This window comes from Chrysoperla carnea, chromosome 1 (genome assembly GCF_905475395.1).
Source record: "Chrysoperla carnea chromosome 1, inChrCarn1.1, whole genome shotgun sequence".
Taxonomy (NCBI): domain Eukaryota; kingdom Metazoa; phylum Arthropoda; class Insecta; order Neuroptera; family Chrysopidae; genus Chrysoperla; species Chrysoperla carnea.
The window spans coordinates 100,327,928-100,348,012 of NC_058337.1; the positions used below are offsets into that span (position 1 = coordinate 100,327,928).

Genomic DNA, 20,085 nt, shown 5'->3' on the forward strand with positions numbered 1-20,085 from the left:
GCCAATTTAATAATTTTAGTATTATAATCAAAGAGATTCTAATAAATATAGTAACATTTGATTATGTCAAAGATGGTATACAAAAAATGTCTAAATTGGAACTACTAAAAAAGCGATCCACTACCTGTTTAATAGTACAAATTTTTATCGCCAGTTGGCGGGATTTATCTTATTTGAATTTGAATATTTTTATTGGCCTTAAAAATGTTAAGTAAATGGTAACTACTGAATTCGAGTCTTCTGATTTTAATTAGTACGAATTATTATCTCCAGTTGGCGAGTTGCAACTCCCAGTTCATCAATTGTAAACAGTTTTTTTCATCGATAATATAATATAATTATTTATTTATTGACATGAAAAATATAAATTACGATTGATAAAATAATAATAATAGATGTAGAAAGCTCAAAGATCAGATGATATTGGATACACGCAGCAAACACTATCCTGCGTGTATCCAATATCAACTGATTTTTAAGCTTTCTACATCTATTATTATTATTATTATTATTAGTTTATATTTATATTATTATTAGTTTATATTGCTGTGCGCTGTGTGCGAATAGCTTTACTGATAAAAATATAGTATTTAGTTTTTTCACGGCAATATCTTCATGGTCAACCTTTGGTCAACTTTTCTTAAATGAAACTACTTAATTTTTGTAGCAGATTCTTATTTTTTGGTGCAATAAAAGCACCAATGCTTTTTTTCGGAATGTTTTTTCTTAGACCTCAAACTTTGGCACTTGATTTTAGGTATTTTCTGGTTTAGAAGATCATCAAGGAATTTCTTAACCATCAAATTCTGCCCATCGAAAGTACTACGCTCATTTAAGTAAATTTATTGTAGGTCATAAAGTGTACATTTTTAACAAAAATGCATAAAATAGCTCACAAACATGCTCATCATCTCTCAGAATAATTTTTAATCTGGTTTATTTTAAGTGGAAAAGTTTTTTTTTGTTCCATCATCTGTTAGGTGATACATGTTTTATCTTTTGATTTTCTAATGGACCACTATATATTTTTTGCAGATTTTAAAAGTACTTGAAATCCTGTAAAAAACAACAAAAGTTTTTTCTTAATTCGTTATTTTTTATGAAAGATATGACAATTTTATATGTGAAAATAAATATCGCAACTGACTAAGTTAAAACTCAAGATTACCATATTTTTTAAAGAACGCTTAGGCAAATCTTAGGCTTGGGCTCCAACGCTCAATTGGAAAGACACCCCAGTGAACACATGACCTTAATATGACGTCATACATAGGTCATAAAAAGATCATTAGTTCTTGATATTTCATTGAAGAACTAAGAATTATTCAAGCTTATTTAAATCTTGATGAGGTAACTATAAGTGTGTCTTCAAATTGAGCGTTGGAGCTCGGGCCTAAGACTTGCCTAAGCGTTCTTTAAAAAATATAGTAATCTTGACTTAGTTAGATGCAATATTCTATTGGAGTCAAGTTCGGAGATCAAGGTGGCCATTGAATTGGACCATGTGCTCTTAACTACCTTCTATGGAAATATCTTTCATACTATAAATCGATCATGGGAGTCCAGAACTATTTGGGCTTGTCTAAGCCAAAATGGTGCTCAATTTGAACAGATTCTTTAAATAATACGACAATTTTAACATTATATTGAGTTTGAAATATTTATTTGCACATTTAAAAGTACCACAACTTTCGAAAAATATAAGGGATTTTGAAACGTTTTTGTTGTTGTTTATAGGAGCTCAAGTACTTGATGTGCAAAAAAACCAAATTAGCCGTCCATGAAAATCGAAAATTTTATGCTGTATCTTCTAAGTTGATAATTTTTTTCACTTGAAATAAACTATATATATTGTATTTTTTCAAAATTGCAATTTCGAGTAAATAGCAATATCTGCCGAGAAACTATACAGAATGATTCAAGGCATATTGTAATCTAGACACTATATACCATCTAATTAAAAAAATTTATCTGTTTTAGGTTAACGATGAATGAAAATAACAATGAAACAAATTCGGTGGCACAATTTATTGAAAATCCATTGCTAGAAATAAATTATAAACAAAATTTCCCGAAGGTAAAAGTTTCTATTTAATTATGTTATACAGAGTCTATCAAAAATTAAACTCTGCTTTATATACACTCTTTGAAACGATTAGAGATTCAGTTTTTTAAATTAATTAGCTTTTTAAAAAAACAATGCGTGTTTACTTTTGTGCGGACGCCTATAAAGGCGTAAGCGTATATATATTTTGGGTAGTTAGTAAGAGGTAGATAATGCGTGTTATTGTATCGAACAAGCCTACTGATAATTTAGTAGTACCTAGTTTAATATATCAGTAATTTTTATACAGTATGTATTCGTTTGGAGTTAAAGGGGGCTGTTATGACTAATTTGCAATTCTTTACATGTTAATGTAATAGAAATGTCAAATTAAAATTATTGAAAAACACGAATTGATTAAACTTAATGCATTAAAAATTGTGAAAATAAGAAATCAAATTACACAAATATTATTTTTCAAATATAAATTATCATAATTATTTATTTAAATTTGTGAGACAACAATATTAAATTTTAAATGTAAGTCTTAAATGCAATCCATACAATTATATATGCATCCATACAATTCTATAATTAAAGTAGTGTATCGTTACCATGGAAACGAAACTCACGCACGGAGCGAATAGGTACACTGGGAAATTCTAGGACAAAGAGTCCTTATTTGGCGTTTTTCGATCAACGCATCGTTAGTTATCATTTTTAATTTAAAAAAACTTCTCGAGTAATATTTTTCATGGATATAGGAATTTTTTTAAAGGGATGGAGTATAACCGAGTGGGTTGAGTCTCACTTAGGGGGAAGAGGCAGGGTATCATTGTGCCTACTTTCTATTGGCTGCTAACTAGACGCATTCTGAAAGTATGCTCAAAGCCTTCTTTAAGTTTTTTTGATTCGTTTGTAAGCATGGAAACATGTTTGACATATGGTTGACGTGTGTGAACAACATAAATAAATAATCTTATATTCAAAAGAAGAGTAAAATTTGTAAAGAAAAATAAATATATAAAATATTTATATGCTTGTTTTAAAACAATTTTTTCAACGATATAAGTAAACTAAACGCAACAATATTTTATTCAATTTAGTGAATATTCAATCTTCAATCCTATAGTGTTACAACTATTATAAGTTGACTAATGAAATTCAAAAGAAGGCTTAAGAATGTCTCGAAAATAAGTCGATTAATTTTCAATACTAAATTTCAACATATTAGAGAATTTTTAAAATATGAAATTAATGTAAAAATTTATTTGGGGAAATTATTACTTATTTATGTATTGAATTATGTACCCGTGAACTTAATCTTAATTTAAATAAGTGAAGTTTTATTTTTATTATTTTGAGAATTATTTACGATAATTAGTCGGTCATAAGAATATTAAAGGTATATTCCTTCATCCAAGGGTAATTAGTTAAAAATATTATATTTGTAATTAATTTCTAAATTTATTAAAAAAAAAATACATTTTTTTCTTTAGGGTAAAAGATTTTACTTTAAATAGAAAGATTTTTTGCTCGGACCAATCTACAACACACGCAGAATTCGTTACCCATTTAAATTTTCCCGCAATTGAGAGTGCGAACAGCCGCAGCCAATCAAAAGCAGACATATTGCTTGAGGCAATCTCAAACCATGGATATAGAAATATTAAAATCTAAAACACACGAAATATTATCGTTCTATTTGAATTTCCCGCAAATGAGAGCCGCAGCCAATCAAAAGTAGGTACATTGCTTGCCCCCTGAGTGATACACCCCCCTTGTCTAAAGTAGGACTTTTTACTACATCCCTACTATAATTACTAGATCCGTGAATATTTTTATAATAAACAAAGTTGCATAAAATAAAGTACCAATTTTTATCAAGGATGTTTAATAAGAGAGATACTCCCAAGTGGATTTTTAGTTAGAGAATGGGTGCCAAATTGATAAATAAAAGTGAACTCAAATGCTAATAGCAGAAAAATTCTAAGTCGGTTTCTTTAGGGTGGGAATTTTAACCACTTAACTACCAGGTTTATTTAGACCGTTGGTTTATACAAACCTGGTATTTGTATGCCCATCGAATTGAAACATCATTTATCCTCCGCTTCAATCAAACTCTTCTCGAATCTGTAGATCTTGACTAGAATCAACTTTTAGACGACAACCTTGAACAAACAAAGTCCTTTGTTAATTAAGCACACAGTTCGATTTAACTATTTTGATCTTTTCTTATCATTTAACATTAACCAATATTACCACTTAGAAATTCTGAAGGTCAGCCTACACTGGTTGATCTGGTAAACATTATTTTTTTATAGATTTCGTTTTGTTTGTTTGTTTTTTTTACCATGCATTTTTTAAATAATCCAGCTAATTATGCTCTGAATTGATAAGAGCTACAGGAAAACTTTAGATTAGAAAGTTATTCTTTATAAAATAACAAATAACATTCGTTGGAAAAATTTTGTTTAACGTAATAAATATGGGAGATATCGAAAGTGGAAAATCTGTGTTCTGTGTATACTCATATGAAGGTGTGAGTGATGTTCTCAATTTTGTTTAAATACTAGAGATAAACAAAAGCTTCAAATAACAAACTTTATCTTTACAAAGAAACAAACAACTTTTGTTGGAATTTTTTTTTTTTAGAAAATTAGAGTAAAAACGAATGAAAAAAAAAAATATTGTCGATAAATTTAACATTCGATTTCTACCGAAATTATAAGATTAACAGCAAATTTTTTCCAATTTGTTATTTTGTAAAGAATAACTTTCTGATTTAAACTTAATATATATTTGATTTTTTAATGACCTTTTAATCGGGTCGTTTTTTTCCTAGAGCCTTAAAAAAAATTCAGCTGCATTATTTAAAAGGGGACACTTGATAAATTTTTACTATTTTATGATGTAATAAGAATAAAATTGATGTTAATATATCTTAGGGAGGATCATCACATATGTCTAAACAACAAACCAGTTTATATCAAGAAAATGAACGGCTTTTATCAAGTTCTTACAAATCGAAAGAAGAATTTACTAGAGAATATAAAAAGTTATACTGTGAAAATCTAAAAGCAAAAGAATTTTATCTGCTAGTTTTAATTAAAGTTGCTAAGGCCATATCTGACAACAATGTAGCTAATTTAAAAAAACTGAGCAAATTTATTGGTTATGTAAACAGTGTAGAAAATCAGGCAACTTTGAGAGATTATTATAATGATGTTAAAAATCCTATTCAAAAAACTAATCTAGTTATTCTAGCTTGCCAACACAATAAAGTAACAATCCTAGAATACTTGTTTGATAATAGTAGCAATATTTTAAATTCTTTATCGGTTGATATTGGACGAAACATAACATTACCAAATGATAAAGATGAATTAGGCCACAACGCAATTTATTATGCTATACGTTCAGGCAATATTGAACTTCTGGATACACTTATTAATAAATGGCCAGGAAATTATTTTGATATTAATTTCAATGAGTTAGATGAAATTATTTCGCAACCTTATGAAGAACTAAAGCTAAAGAACATACCATTGTCAGAAGAGATAGAAATTTTTATATATAACAAGCTAATAAATCTACGTTTCTTCTCCAATGTTCCCGAGCAAAAATGTAATGAAGAGGGTAATGTTAATAACATCATAGAAAGAATTGACCTTGTACTTCAAAATATTGCCTTACTAAAGGAAGAGTTCTCAAATCGAGAACAAGTGAATCAAAAGTTTTTATTCATAGCAAAATTTATTGCACAAAATATTCATATATTAAAACGACAGTTGAAATCCACCTACGATAGACTACCTTGGGAAGAAATTGAATTTTGTTTGGTAATTTTTGTTTCTTCTCGTACAAATCGAAAAGAAATAAATCTATTCTATGATGCCACGTTGAATAAAAATAAATTACTTAATCATTTAGAAAACTTTGCAAAGAGACTTAACGACGAAAAAGCTATTATAGAACATGTGGACGTTAATCTATTAAATGTTATTCCCAACATAAAACGTGAGCAAGTCATTATGGAGATTGTTAATAATTATCCTCAATTTGGAGAGTTATATAGCGATTATAAAAAAATTAGGGATCTATATTCTTTAGAAAAAATAAGTGATTATATAAAGCTGGCATTATCAGCTGATCCTAAGCAAAAAGATGGACAGTTAATTATTACAAGAGCTTTGCAAATGATTGGTGAAAATTTAAAAAATACTCTAGAAAGTCCCAAGTTATCTAGCGATACAAGCGAGCTTCTCCTATTATCCTTTCCAAATAATACAAGAAAAGTTATTATAGGTTTACGAAATTCTCTATCACATGCGTATTCGCTTTTTAAGAGAACCGAAATTGAGGAAAATACAGATGTTATTTTTTTTATTGGGATTCAAAACGATATTAAAAAAATTCATGATGTTATTTTTGATATTTGTCATAACAACAAAATCAAAATTATTAGAATATTGTTAACGAAAATTTATAATAGCGAAAGCTCAGAAGAGATAATAGAAATTGCTAAAGCTATTAGCATCGTTTCAATTGATAAAATGTTTGCGGAAGATTTTGGAATGTTGAAACATGAAAAACTCAAAAAACTTGTTAAAGAGTTGAGTGATAAAATAACTGACAAAACAGATTATGAAAAATTTCTATTTTATAAAATTAATAATATAATAAATTGTGTACAGAATAAACCAGAGAGGTGCAAAAATAACTTTTTGATGGCACTTGCATCATTAAGAAGTTTGGTTTCAAGCTTGAACAATTATGATAAGATTAACCATAATATTATTAGAGTTACAAAATTCTATACTAATAATGCACTGCAGAATATTTCTTCTCAAATAGAGCCACACGATCTCAAAGAAATTGCTGAACTGTCAATGGAAATTCGCTTTACAGCTTTGTTAAGAATGCAGAGAGTTTCAGACACTATTGATAGTATAAATACATTAACTTCTGAAATTTTGTTTATTGTTGAGTTTGAACTAGACGACATTAACTGGATCGAAGAATTAAAAAATCAATTCAGTGAGAAACGTGCCTTTATTCCTATTTATAAACAAAAAAAGGTATACAATTTCACAGGAAAAAAAAATCAACTTTCACTTAAGTTAGCCGAACTGAAAATAATTTTTGAAAATAATGCTATAAGTAATACTTTAATCCAAAACCTCTCTCCTTTCAAGAAAAATAAAAAACTAATATCAATAATAGAACTACTTGTTCTGGATATAATGTCAATCTTAGGCCAATCAAATAAGTATCTAAAAAACAATCTCAATTTCTTAGATGATTACTCTCCCTTATTAACAGGAAAAAGTTTACGCAATCACTTAGCACATGACAATGTCTTATTTGATATATTGTTATCTGATCTTTCAATGGCAATTATTTTGAATGCTAATAAACTTATTTCCGAAAATATAATAAAAAATAAGAAAAAACTTGGTAAATTAGTAACAGACGATCCTTCTCAGTTAAAGAATAAATATGAGAAAAACCTTATCACTATTGCCAATCAGGAAAAAATGTTTACTGCGCTGGAAGAAGGAAATTTTGAAGATTTAAAAAATTGTCTAAGAAAAGGAGCAGATATTAATGCCAGAAGTATTAGCTCATGGACTACACTGCATTTTGCTGCTAAAAGTCCAAGTCTCAAAATTATAAAATATATTTTTGATCAAAATATAAATGCCAATGTTAAAGATATGAATGGTCAAAATCCACTTCATATCGCTGCTGCATATGGAAGGGAAAGTATTGTGGAATTTTTTTTAAGAGAAGTAGGCTTATGTATTGATGATCAAGATGACAGTGGCAAAACACCCCTACATATTGCAGCTAAAAATGGCCATAAGGATGCTGTTAAAAGTTTACTAAAAAATAACGCTAATACTGATATCAAAGATATTCATGGTTTTCCACCATTGCACTATGCAATAAAAAATAATCATATTGATGTTGCTAAAATTTTGTTAGAAAAAGAAACCAATGTTGACATTAATCAGGTTAAAGGTGGCTTTACGTCACTGCATATTGCTGCAGAAAATGGGCATGTAGAACTAGTTAATTTTTTATTGAAAAGTAGAGCAAATGTTAATGTAAAAACCGACCAGGGAACAATACCATTACATTTAGCAGCTCTAAATGGATATCTAGAAATAGTGAATGCTTTAATTTTTAAAGGAGCTAACGTTAACACCAAAACCATAGATGGGTGCTCACCATTACATTATGCAATAGAAAACGGTCACGAAGAAATAGCTAATATACTATTGAAGCATGGAGCTAATGTTAATGTTGTTGATAAGGTCTATAATAATACACCTTTACACTATGCAGCAAAGTATGGACATGAAAATATTGTCAAGTTGCTACTAGAAAACAAGGCAAATGCTAGTATTCCAACTGTACACGGTATTACTCCACTACATTTTGCAATACGGGGTGGTCATTTAAAAATAGTTGCTACTCTTCTTGAGTATGGAGTAAACATTCATGATAAAGATTTTAAAAGCACTTCACCATTACATCAAGCTGCTCAAGAAGGTCATAAAGATATTATTGAATTGCTAATAAGAAATGGAGCTAAAGTTAGAACTCAAGATATTATGGGCAACACGCCATTACATGCAGCTGCCGAGTTTGGTAGAACAAATATAATTGAACTTTTAATCAAAAATAAAGCTGAAGTTGATGCAAGAAACTATGATGGCATAACTCGATTGCATCTAGGTGCTCTAAATAAACAAGAGGACGCCATTATTTTTCTAATAAAAAATAAAGCTGAAATCAATACCAAAAATAATTATGGTATTACACCCTTACATGCGGCTATTAACGGAGGTTACAAGAACATTGTAATCTTTTTAATAAAACATAAAGCTAAAATTAACGTCAAGGATATTTCAGGTAATACACCGTTACTTGTAGCTGTAGAAGCAGGTCACCAGGAAATCGTAGAGATTTTGATAGAAAATGGAGCTGATATTAATATTTCAAATAATAAAAACCTAACTCCATTATTTTCTGCTATTAAGCATAACCGCAAGAGGATTGTAGAAGTTCTCATAGAAAATGGAGCTAATATTAATATGGAAGTTGGCGAATCTCTATCATTGGCCGTGCGCGCTGGCTATAGGGAAATAGTAGAAATTTTGCTACAAAACGCGGCCTTCATTAATATAAAATATCCTGAGGATGTAACCCCATTACATTTAGCTACTCAAAGAAATCACAAGGAGATAGTAAATTTATTGATAATGAAAGGATTCGATGTTGATGCTATGAATATTCATAAATTAACAGCATTACATCTTGCAGCACAGGAAGGTCATGCAGTAGTTGCTAAAATTTTGATAGCAAAAGGAGCTAACGTTAACGTTGCAAATGTTGAAAATACTTCACTACACCTAGCTGCAATGCACGGCCATGTCAATATTATTAAAATCCTATTAAGTAATGGAGCAAAAATTGATGTTAAGGATAATCAGAATAGAACACCTTTAGAATTGGCAGTTTATCATAGTCAATTGGATGTGGTAAAAATGTTACTACGGCACAAAAAAGTTGATATTAATGCTAAAGGGAAAGATGATTGGACATTACTGCACATTGCTTCACAAGCAAGTAATTTAGAAATGGTAAAATTTCTAGTAAATAAAGGATCCAATATTAATGCAAGAACTATGTCTGGCTTAAAGCCTATACATTTTTCGGCAAGAGAAGGTAATAAAGATACCGTGGAGTTTTTCCTTAGTAAAGGGCTGAGTATCAATGAGCTTGGTTCAACCAATCAAACATTACTACACTATGCTACAAAGAAAACTCAGTTTGAAGTTGTAAAATACTTGTTAACACAAGAAGCTGAAGTTAATGCTAAAGATGATAATGATTCTACCCCTTTGCATATTGCTGCTAGTGTTAATAATAAATATGTTGTTGAAATTTTGTTAGAAAATGGAGCTGATATTAATGCCTTAGATGATAACGGTTCAACCCCTATGCATATTGCTGCAGCCGTTAATAATAAAGATATTATTGAAATTTTGTTAGAAAATGGTGCAATTTACAATCATATCAATAAACTTTCTAAAATGCCTTTGGAAATTGCTGAAAAAAAAGGCATTATCAGTTTATTAACCTTAACAGAAAAATTATTTGAATCCATAAAACGCAATAGTTCGTTGGAGGTTGAGAATGATATTAAAGCAGGTGCATTTGTTAATGCAAAACATACTAAACTAGGAACTTCATTACATTATGCTGCATGGAAAGGCTATGACAAAATTGTCAAGATTCTATTGCAGAATAAAGCCAATCCTAATATAGTTGGTAGTAAAGGATTTACGCCCATGCATTACGCTACGAAATTTTCCCATTTAAAAATTGTAAAATATCTATTAACTTATGGTGCGGTATATAATGCTATGTCTGACAGTGGCAAAACACCACAAGACTTTGCTGTGGATAGAAACATAAATAGTTTACTTAAGTTAATTAGAGAATCGTTTAAAAAAGTTAAAGAAGATAATGATCAAGTTATAAACGACCTAAATAAGATACAGGATAATGAAACAGTAAAAGCAGTGATGGGGTCTTGTGATAACCAAAATAAAACGTTAATTGTTGTTGCAATACATTGTAATTTTTCTAAAGTCGAGCAGTTGAAACAAATATCACAAAGTGGCATATCCACTGAGATTTTAACAGGTTCGATGCTTCTCGATCAAGGACATTACCAAAACGCATTAAATATTTTCAGAAATGCATTTGAAAGAAGGAAAGAAATACTGGGATCCGATAATCCAGGCACTTTAGATATCCAGGCAAAGATAGCGATGGTGTTATACAAACAAGGAAAATATCAAGAAGCATTAACCATGTATGAAGAGATTTTTCAGAAACAAAAAGAAACACTAGGTTTAAATCATGAAGATACTTTAAGTACAAGAAGTGTAATCGCTTTAGTACTTTACAGGCAGGAAAATAATGAAAGAGCTTTTAATATTTATCAAGATGTTTATCAGAAACAAAAAGAAACACTTGGGTCAAACCATCCAGATACCTTAAATACTATGTTTCACATGGCATTAGTATTAGAAAGGCTGGGAAAATACGAGGAAGCGTTAAATATCAATAAAGCAGTTTTTGAAAAGAGAAAAGAAACTTTAGGTTCGAATAATCTAGCCACTGTGTCTGCCAAAAATAATATAGCTTTGGTACTAGCTAGTCAAAAAAAATATGAAGAGGCTTTAAAACTCTATAAGGAGGTTTTCGAAAAGAAGAAAAAGATATTAGGCATTAATCATACTGACACCTTAAGAACGTTACATAACATTGCTGGAATACACTTCAGTCAAAAAAACTATAGTGAGGCCTTGAAAGGCTTTCAAGAGGTTCTAAATATCCAAAAAGTAGCTTTGCTACCGAATCACCCAGAAGCATTAACCACTGAATACAATATAGCAAATGTACTCTTATTACAAGGTAAATACATCAGTGCACTGAAAACTTTTACGGAAATTCATGATAAAATGATAACTGTTTTTGGGCCACATCATCCGAGAGTTATGGATATTTTAACGAAGATAAAGATTATTAATGCAGGACTTAGGTTTCAGGGTAGTGGATTATCAGAGGTTTTACAGAATCATCAGAAAGAAATTTTGTTGCTTAATATTGCTGCAAATGAGGGGGATGTACAAACTGTCCAGCGTCTATTAAATGATGGAGCAAATGTCAATGATAAAGATGTTGATGGAAGAACACCTTTGCATTTCGCTGTTAGCAATGGACACATAAATGTTGTGAACATGTTACTACAAAATGGAGCTGTTGTAACTGAAGCTACTAAAAAAGGCAATACACCATTACATACGGCTACTTCTAAGGGCTACAAGGAAATCATCGAAGTTTTGTTGCAACATATAAGTCGTAACCGTGACATATTAAATGATTTTATAGATGCCAAAACCACTTCCAGTGGTACCACATCACTCCATATTGCCGCTAAAAGTGGCTTTTTGGAAATTATAAAATCCTTACTAAAACACGGTGCAATTTATAACTCCAAGAATAAAAAAGGTGAAGTACCCGTCGATGTTTCTACAGATCAGAAAACCATAAACTTACTGAAATTAATCGAAAATTTGTTTAGAGATGTCAAAAATGGTAATCTTGGCACTATAAGTAAGCTAAGATCAATAAAACCTGATGAATTTTTAGCTTTAACAAGCGCCCGTAATAATCAGGGGAATACATTATTGCAAGTTGCAATTTTCAATAAGCACAATGCTATTGCAGGTGAAATATTAAAAATGCTGATGACCAATTGAACCAAACTAACTTTTGCAATTACTTGTAAAATAATTAATTACTTTACTTTTAAAATAATGTACCAACCAAAATTTTCTTAAAAATGTGGATTTTCAGCAAAAATTCTGTAAAAAATCGAACTATTTTCAATTCATTCAAAGTTTTAAATTAGAATTTTTTTTTTGGATCAACGATTCAGTCGGGAAAGCTCCGCGGATAAAAGATTATACAATATCACTTCAAGACAAACGATTTGGTTTATTGTATTTCATCTGGATTGAAAACAACATAGACCAAGCTTCGGCGACATTTTACTATACCTCGACACTTGCCTGAAAATGGGTTTATAATTAACAGAAGATATGTCCCTGCTCTTACTTCCAGTAAAAGGTAACATATACCTCGATTAATAATTTTTAAATATCTGGCAAACATGTTAAAAATATATTTTATTATCGTTATGTTACTAACTTATCACAAACGACTTCGTGGTCGGCTAAGCCTTTCTTTTTGCGGAAAATGTAAACGTTCAGTGGAAGAAAGATAGACGAATAGTCATATAGGGAACGTAACATAACGATACTCTCTACAATATTATCTAAAGCAAATCGAAAAGTTGGACACTAGCTTCTTATTTCCAGGCAAAATTTCTAGATTAATTCGTTCCTAAACGGATCAATGGATTAAATAGTATTGCTTGTAAAGCCACCTAAACAAAAAATTGCTTTAATAATCTAGTTATCATTTAGATTTTTTAGGGCGGGCCATAGTCTTACCATCTTTCCTGATTTAAATTGTATCATCAATTCCTACTCCAGATTTTTAATTGAAGCTCCCGATTTTTGTAAAATAATAAGGTTTGCACTAAAATTAATTGTGATTTTACGCAAAATATTTACATATAAAAAAATATTTTTGTTAATTCATGAGTTTTTATCTTTGTTTTTATATACCAAGTTAAGATTGTATTCTAATTTTTATAATAAATAAATATATTTTATAATAAATAAAAAGTTAGGTTAATATGAAAATTCCCAGAAAAAATTTTTCATTCCATATTTCATTAATTTAGGCTCTATAGCCTAAGTGTGTCTTTCGTGGACAGCCAATATAACCTAACCTAACCTAATCCAACCATATTTCATTCGTTTTAGATTTAGATTATTTCAGATATCTGTATCTCCGTCAAAAATTATCCGATTTTGACCGTACACAACATAATCGAAAGCATGCACTTTCAAATTTTTAAAAATGTAATTCAAAAGTTATTTTCATGAAAATTCGGTGCAAAGCAGTGGGGTTAAATTACTATTATTATTACTAATTAATTTTAGCGAAATAGCATTTCGTGTTTGAAATTATAAAAAAAACTATCTCAAAATTTCAATTTGGTACTAGGACAAGTTTAGCTAAATTGATTTATTTTAAGTTGTTCTACATCTGGTCAGCTATTGTACAGACCTTGTAGACAACCTTTATATATTCGCTCCGAGCGTGAATTTCGTTTCCATGACAACGATACACTACTTTAATTATAGAATTAATGGATGCATATATAATTGTGTGGATTGCATTGAAAACTTACATTTAAAATTTAATATTCTTGTTTCACAAATTTAAATAAATAATTACGATAATTAACATTTGAAAAATAATATTTGTACAATTTGATTTCTTATTTTCACAATTTTTAATGCATTAAGTTTAATTAATTAGTGTTTTTCAATCATTTTAATTTGACAGTTTCTATATCATTAACATGTAAATAATTGCAAATTAGTCATAACAGCCCACTTTATCTCCAAAATTTTTCACTTAAAGCGCTGGCATCGATTTTATTATCCCTACCATGACTACGCACACAACGAATAGGGTGTTGGTAATTCGATGCAAACATTGAAGGACCTTAAGGACTAGAAAATGGATAAATACACAGGTTTTAACTTTCCCAATAAATGTTATCAACAAAAATCAATTGTTTTCCCAATCAATTGTTTTCAAAATTTTCAAAAAACCGACAAAAAAGATCGTTCCGGTGCAAATTTTTTTTTCACACCTAGCCCATATTGTACTTATGATTAAATAGTATTGATTTATTTGCGAAATTTCAAAATCCATGTAAATGCAGTTATACTGTCACCAGCTCCCCGCCTATAAATTTTTTATGCTGAATAAATATGATTTTGCAGTATTATAAACTCATGTGGTATACATGTAGGTAGCCCTGTGGAGTCCCCATATTGAAATTTCTACAGGTGGCCCTAATTGCAGTATTCAACAATTCGACGTCTTAATCTAAAAGGATCGACAATTAAAATAAGTTATCAAATATATTCCTCTAAAATCATAAAAATATAAATATTGAAATAATTAAAGTAAATAAAACAAAGGCCGATGTGTAAACAAAATACCTCTAATTTAAGGGATGGGCTTTTATTTATAAAATAAATAAAATTAACCGTAATTTTTCATTTATTATTAAAAGCTTGGAGTCTTCTTTTCTAACGAATGTTGAGGCCCAGTTTTTGATTCCCGACGTTTTTGTACTTTATACTTACTTTTAAACACCATTTTTAATTTCTAAGAACCAATGTAATACAGTGATAAAGATTGATTACAAAAGAAACAATTTTCAATAATTAAATTTTTATTTATTGAGAATAAATATATATATGTAATAAAAAATTATAGTTAATTAATAAAATCTGGATTTAAGTGATGTTTTCTTTTATACCTAGTGAAATCCTGTGAATATAATTTATAGGCCTAGAAAAAGAATTTGCAACTTTTTCGACATAATATTCTTAAAAATAAATTCAAAACGATATTCGATGAAATTATTGAGCGTTTTTATTTTTTTTACATCCTCTAACTTCCATTTTTTAATAAGTAAAGAAACATAATTCATACAATCCGGTGAGCTGGGCACTTTGTTTAGTCTGAATAAATACATCACTTCCGAATTCCCGAATACAAATTATTTAGGGTTATTATAATGAAACCGCATTCGAGTTACAAATGAATCTAAGACAATTTTTTATAAAGTAAACTCAAACTAAAATGAAAATGACTGAGAAAGAGGGCGCAGTAACCATGAATATACAAATATACTTATATTCTTTGTCTCTCCCGGTCAGTCTCATATTAATTTGAACCTACTCTATCAATATTACGTCCAAAATGAATAAACTATTACAAACCAAAATGAATAAACTCTTTTAATTTGATTAGAATTTGTAAATACGTTAATATATTTTGTATATATTAGACGTTTTAAAATTAAAAGCTTCTAATTAAAGATAATTTCTCTTAATTAGATAATTTAATTAAAACAAAAAATTGAATAAGAAATGCAACGAAAAAAAAAAAACGTTAGCATAAAATAAATCAAAATAATCGTTTTGAATTAATTTATTGAATCGATGATATAAATTACAATTCTCTGAAATCTAGTAAACAAATTTTACTGATATGTCTAAAATATATATTTATATAAATATTTTTTAATCATTAATAAACACATCTATCTTCTAACAATACTGAAAAAGTGAGCTGATTTTTAAGAGCATTTTCCAACATACATAATAATAATCATTTATGGGTCAATAGTCAATTAACAATTTCATTTTTAACTGACGTGTTAAAAAGAATATAACAAACCTTCAGAACTATTTTTATGAAAAAGTATGTATATATCATTTTAACTTAGACTAGATGGTATGATCGTTAATAATTCCATAGTGAATTTTGTTGGAATCAATTTAGTAAATATAGCGAGCCTTGGTAATAAAACATATTATTTAAAGCAAAAAGAAAATTATATTTTTTTATTTATGCGAATAAGTACTCTCACGCAGGCAGTGCGATAGATAAATTTTTAACGGAAAATTAAATTGAAATGAAAGTGATCCCTAATTTAAATAAATTTATTGTATTCGTTACGCTCAACATCTCTAACGAAATATTTATAAATTCTATATCGTTTCATTATATTAATAATCTGAGTTTTCACACAATGTTTGTTCCATTAATGTAATAATATCGGCTCTATTTTTAAATAATGATATCATTTATTTATAGATTTAGGCAATATTTTAACATAAACGATGAAGTAATTGTATGGAAACTCAGATTAATAATGTAATGAAATAATATAAAAGACGCTGAAAACAGTTCTATAATAGTAGAATAAGAGTAATAATTTAATTGTATTAGAGCTTAGGTTTTTTGAACTCGACATTTTTTTAGATTAAACTTATTTTTCGAAATCATACGTCAAGTTAAAACAAACATCTTGTAATTATAATAATAATAATTGCTCGTACCTTATACATACATAGTGTTAAAAGTTCTTTTCATAGTTAGTGTTAAAAGTTCTTTTCAAAAATACGTTTTAGCAAATATAATACAGATAGAAAAATATTCACTTTTTTTATTAATTTTTCAAGCGTCTAAATTAATAAACATACTTCTTCATAAAGTAATAAACTATTTATAGACGATAATTGGGCGGGAAAATTGATTGACCTTCCTGTGATTCCTTCAATTTAGAATTTATTTTTGCTAAAAATAAAATTTCCCAAATTACAGCGTCCAGATTAATAAATTCAAAAATATTGAGGTAAACGTTACAGAAAGTATATTTTGGAAGTACATAATTAGTTTGAATCAATATTTGTATAATCAAATAGATCATGCAAATTTTTCAAACACACAAACTACATTTTCTTCAACTATTGCTAAAGTTATTGCTAGCTAGCAAAAACTATCAAAATTGCTTTTAGAATAATAAAAAATGTTAAAATCCCTATTAATTCCACAGAAACTTTGGGAACGTTTGGTATTTTTAAATTTTTTTTTAAAGATTCTTTTCTGTTTCAGTTTTGGTTAGCAACAAGCGAAGAAAATGAGCAACATTATAATTAGAAAAACATTTTATCGGATAATTGTATACAAAAATAGTACAGCCACAAAAAACAAAATAATGAATTTAAATCGGTCATTATCTCCCATAAAAATTAAATACTAATTAATTTTTCTGTATTTTACTTAAATGCAACACCTATGATTGCTTTTGGAAAAATATGAAACCTCGAATTCGAGTTTGTTCGATTTACTCCAGCAATATTTTGGACTCCAGTTTTAATGTTGTATTTTTTTTTAACGGAAGTTGGTGAAATTTTGTTCAAAGTTAGAGTATTCATAAAGCGTTTTAAACTAATTGAAGAGCTTAAATAATCAATTAAAAGATGGTAAGACACATATACAGGGTGCTATTATATGTTACTCTTCCACTGACCTCTGAGTGAGTCGACACTACCGAACCTGCCCTTTAACCTACCTATCTACCAAGAGTATTTATTCATTTTGCAGAGTACCCGTACTAAAAAATATAGAAAATGCAATATTTTAATAAGTAATTAACTAAGTTTAGTAGCGTGGGAATGATTATTTGTTTCTTTTGGCTCGAGTAGTACACGGATTGTTAAGTAGAGAAGTGTTGGCGCAGTGTAATAACATAATATTTTCTACTTACAATTTGTGGAAATGGCGTACATACTATTCTACAAAAAGAATATATGATTTTCGAATTTAAAGTTGTCATTTGTCTCTTAGCAGTTACTAACTCGAGTGGACTTTTGATGTCCTCGAAGGCTGAAAAATTTTTCTGTATCTAGCTTATTCTACATATTTCATATTAAAAGTTGGCTAAGATCTTCTGGAACACACTGTAAATCATCAATATAATTTCTGATTTTTATAAAGTACATACACTACCGCCTTCTTGAAGCCATTTGAAGCCTAATTAACATCCACGATATGACGGTGTGAATTTTGTTTGGTTAACGCAACAAAACGTGTGTGTTTGCGCGCGTTGATAGAGAAACCTTTAGAGCCTTAATGGAATAGAGCTATATTCGAAGACTTCTACTGTTACATAAAAGATTAAATTAGAGTATGGAAACTCAAATTAGTAATATAATAAAAGATGCAGATGTTGTAAACTTTTTAGGGTGCGAAATACGTATTTATAATACAAAAAATTTATTTAGGCATTGAAAAAATTAAAACAGTCAGATTCTCATTTTCAAAAAATGTGTATTTTTGCAAAAAGAATCAAACAACTACTGCAAAAAGAATCAAACAACTACTAGACTTGAATGGTCTATAAATATTCCGGAAATTTAGAGATTTTGTAAAATTTAAAAAAACCTTGACATTAAATGAATATTATTGTAGCTATACAATGATTAATACCTATGATGAATCACACGCGTGTAATTAAAACGCAATCCAATAGAATGTTTCTCCAATAATAAACACATTAATTACAATTAGTCACCTTATACAAAACCAATTGTTTTGTATAATTACATAAAATTTCTCTTTTAAAAATATGTCATGTTATCATTTTTTTTAAATTATATTTTTTATTTTGTAAACATAATTTTTCATTTTTAAATCACAACCAGTTATTTATTTATTTATACTGTATCACAAATTAATGATAAAATATTTCCTAATTAAAACAATTCCAATAATGAATATGATTAATAAAATTATTTTAATTACAAAATATTTATTAATACTTTGCATTGTTGATCGTATTACCCTATTTAAATAAAATTTAATCTTTTTTTTTTTTTTTGTAGATAGTTAAAGTATTATTCAACACAGTATCTTCAGTTAAAAAATTAATTAAAAATCCGATATCAGAATTTATAAGAATTGCTTACTATTATTCTGGGCATGATTTTCATTTTTTATTTTAAATAATACAAGAGTCCACCCATACACTCCAGAAGCTATCCATAAGATTTTATGACCATTGATTTTTAAATTTTTTTGATACGTTGGTAGCGATTTTTTTTTTCCTTGACTGATCAAATACTGTAAACTCTTTGTAGGCCATCATGAAATTTCGGTGATCAATGAATTAAAACTCTAAAGATATTCAATCGGGTTTAACTGAATTGTAACGAAAAACAAAAATTCGTTGAAAAAACTGTATTTACAATGGACTCTTGACCGAAATTCGTAACTTACTATTAATTCAATTTTATTAGGGCGCGTTTGTTTTAGAAGTTTTCATGTTAGAAATCTTTTACACACAATTTCTTCTTATTTCGAAAGCCGCATGAATCGCTCAAAAAAAGTTTGATAAACAATTTTTAGTTGAACATCTTTAACAGCAATATACTATTAATAAGGGAATCGCTGAAAAGAGTACTGTGCGTAAGAGGTTTGAAACAGAGAATTTATTTTTATTTTTGCAAATATTCACAAATATTTATGTATTTTGAACACAAAGTCAAACATGACTAAGGAGCAGGCTGAATTTTATCACATTAGTTTTGAATAATAATACCAGTATGTTCTGTTAACTGTGACAGGGAGAAAAATTGTATATAAAACAAGAACAATACAAAGAATTAATTTGTTAATTAACAAAGAATTATTTGTTGGTTAGAAAATTTATAATTTGTCTCTATTGTTTTTTAACACAATTTTGTTTTTTAAATAATTGAGCAAACTTCTTAAAATTATCTAAACTGTATTAATACTAACGTAAAATAATTTTAAAAATACCTTGTTGAAATAGTGAACTTGAATCTTAAATTCTCTTCAGTAATTTTCGCTAGTTCGTGATTTGAATTTCTTATTAATAGTGAAAAAATAAATCGGACAACGAATTTCCTCCAATTGTTCAT

The 20,085-nt window shown here is 28.6% G+C and overlaps 1 protein-coding gene across 1 annotated transcript; it reads left to right on the forward strand.

Annotated features, from left to right (window-relative positions):
• Nucleotides 1–1,986: 1,986 nt before the first annotated feature.
• On the forward strand, nt 1,987–12,461 carry LOC123292680. The gene is made up of 4 exons (XM_044873396.1): nt 1,987–2,077; nt 4,993–6,450; nt 7,243–9,976; nt 10,076–12,461. The coding sequence occupies exons 1-4, from the start codon at nt 1,988–1,990 to the stop codon at nt 12,391–12,393; spliced, it is 6,600 nt and encodes a 2,199-aa protein (XP_044729331.1). The 5' UTR covers nt 1,987; the 3' UTR covers nt 12,394–12,461.
• The last annotated feature ends 7,624 nt before the right edge of the window (nt 12,462–20,085 follow it).

Coding starts and splice junctions, on each gene's coding strand:
- LOC123292680 (XM_044873396.1), top strand. CDS start 1,988: ATGAATGAAAATAACAATGAAACAAATTCGGTGGCACAATTTATTGAA. Junction 2,078..4,992: donor ATAAACAAAATTTCCCGAAG/GTAAAAGTTTCT, acceptor AATATATCTTAG/GGAGGATCATCACATATGTC. Junction 9,977..10,075: donor CCCTTTGCATATTGCTGCTA/GTGTTAATAATA, acceptor ATATTGCTGCAG/CCGTTAATAATAAAGATATT.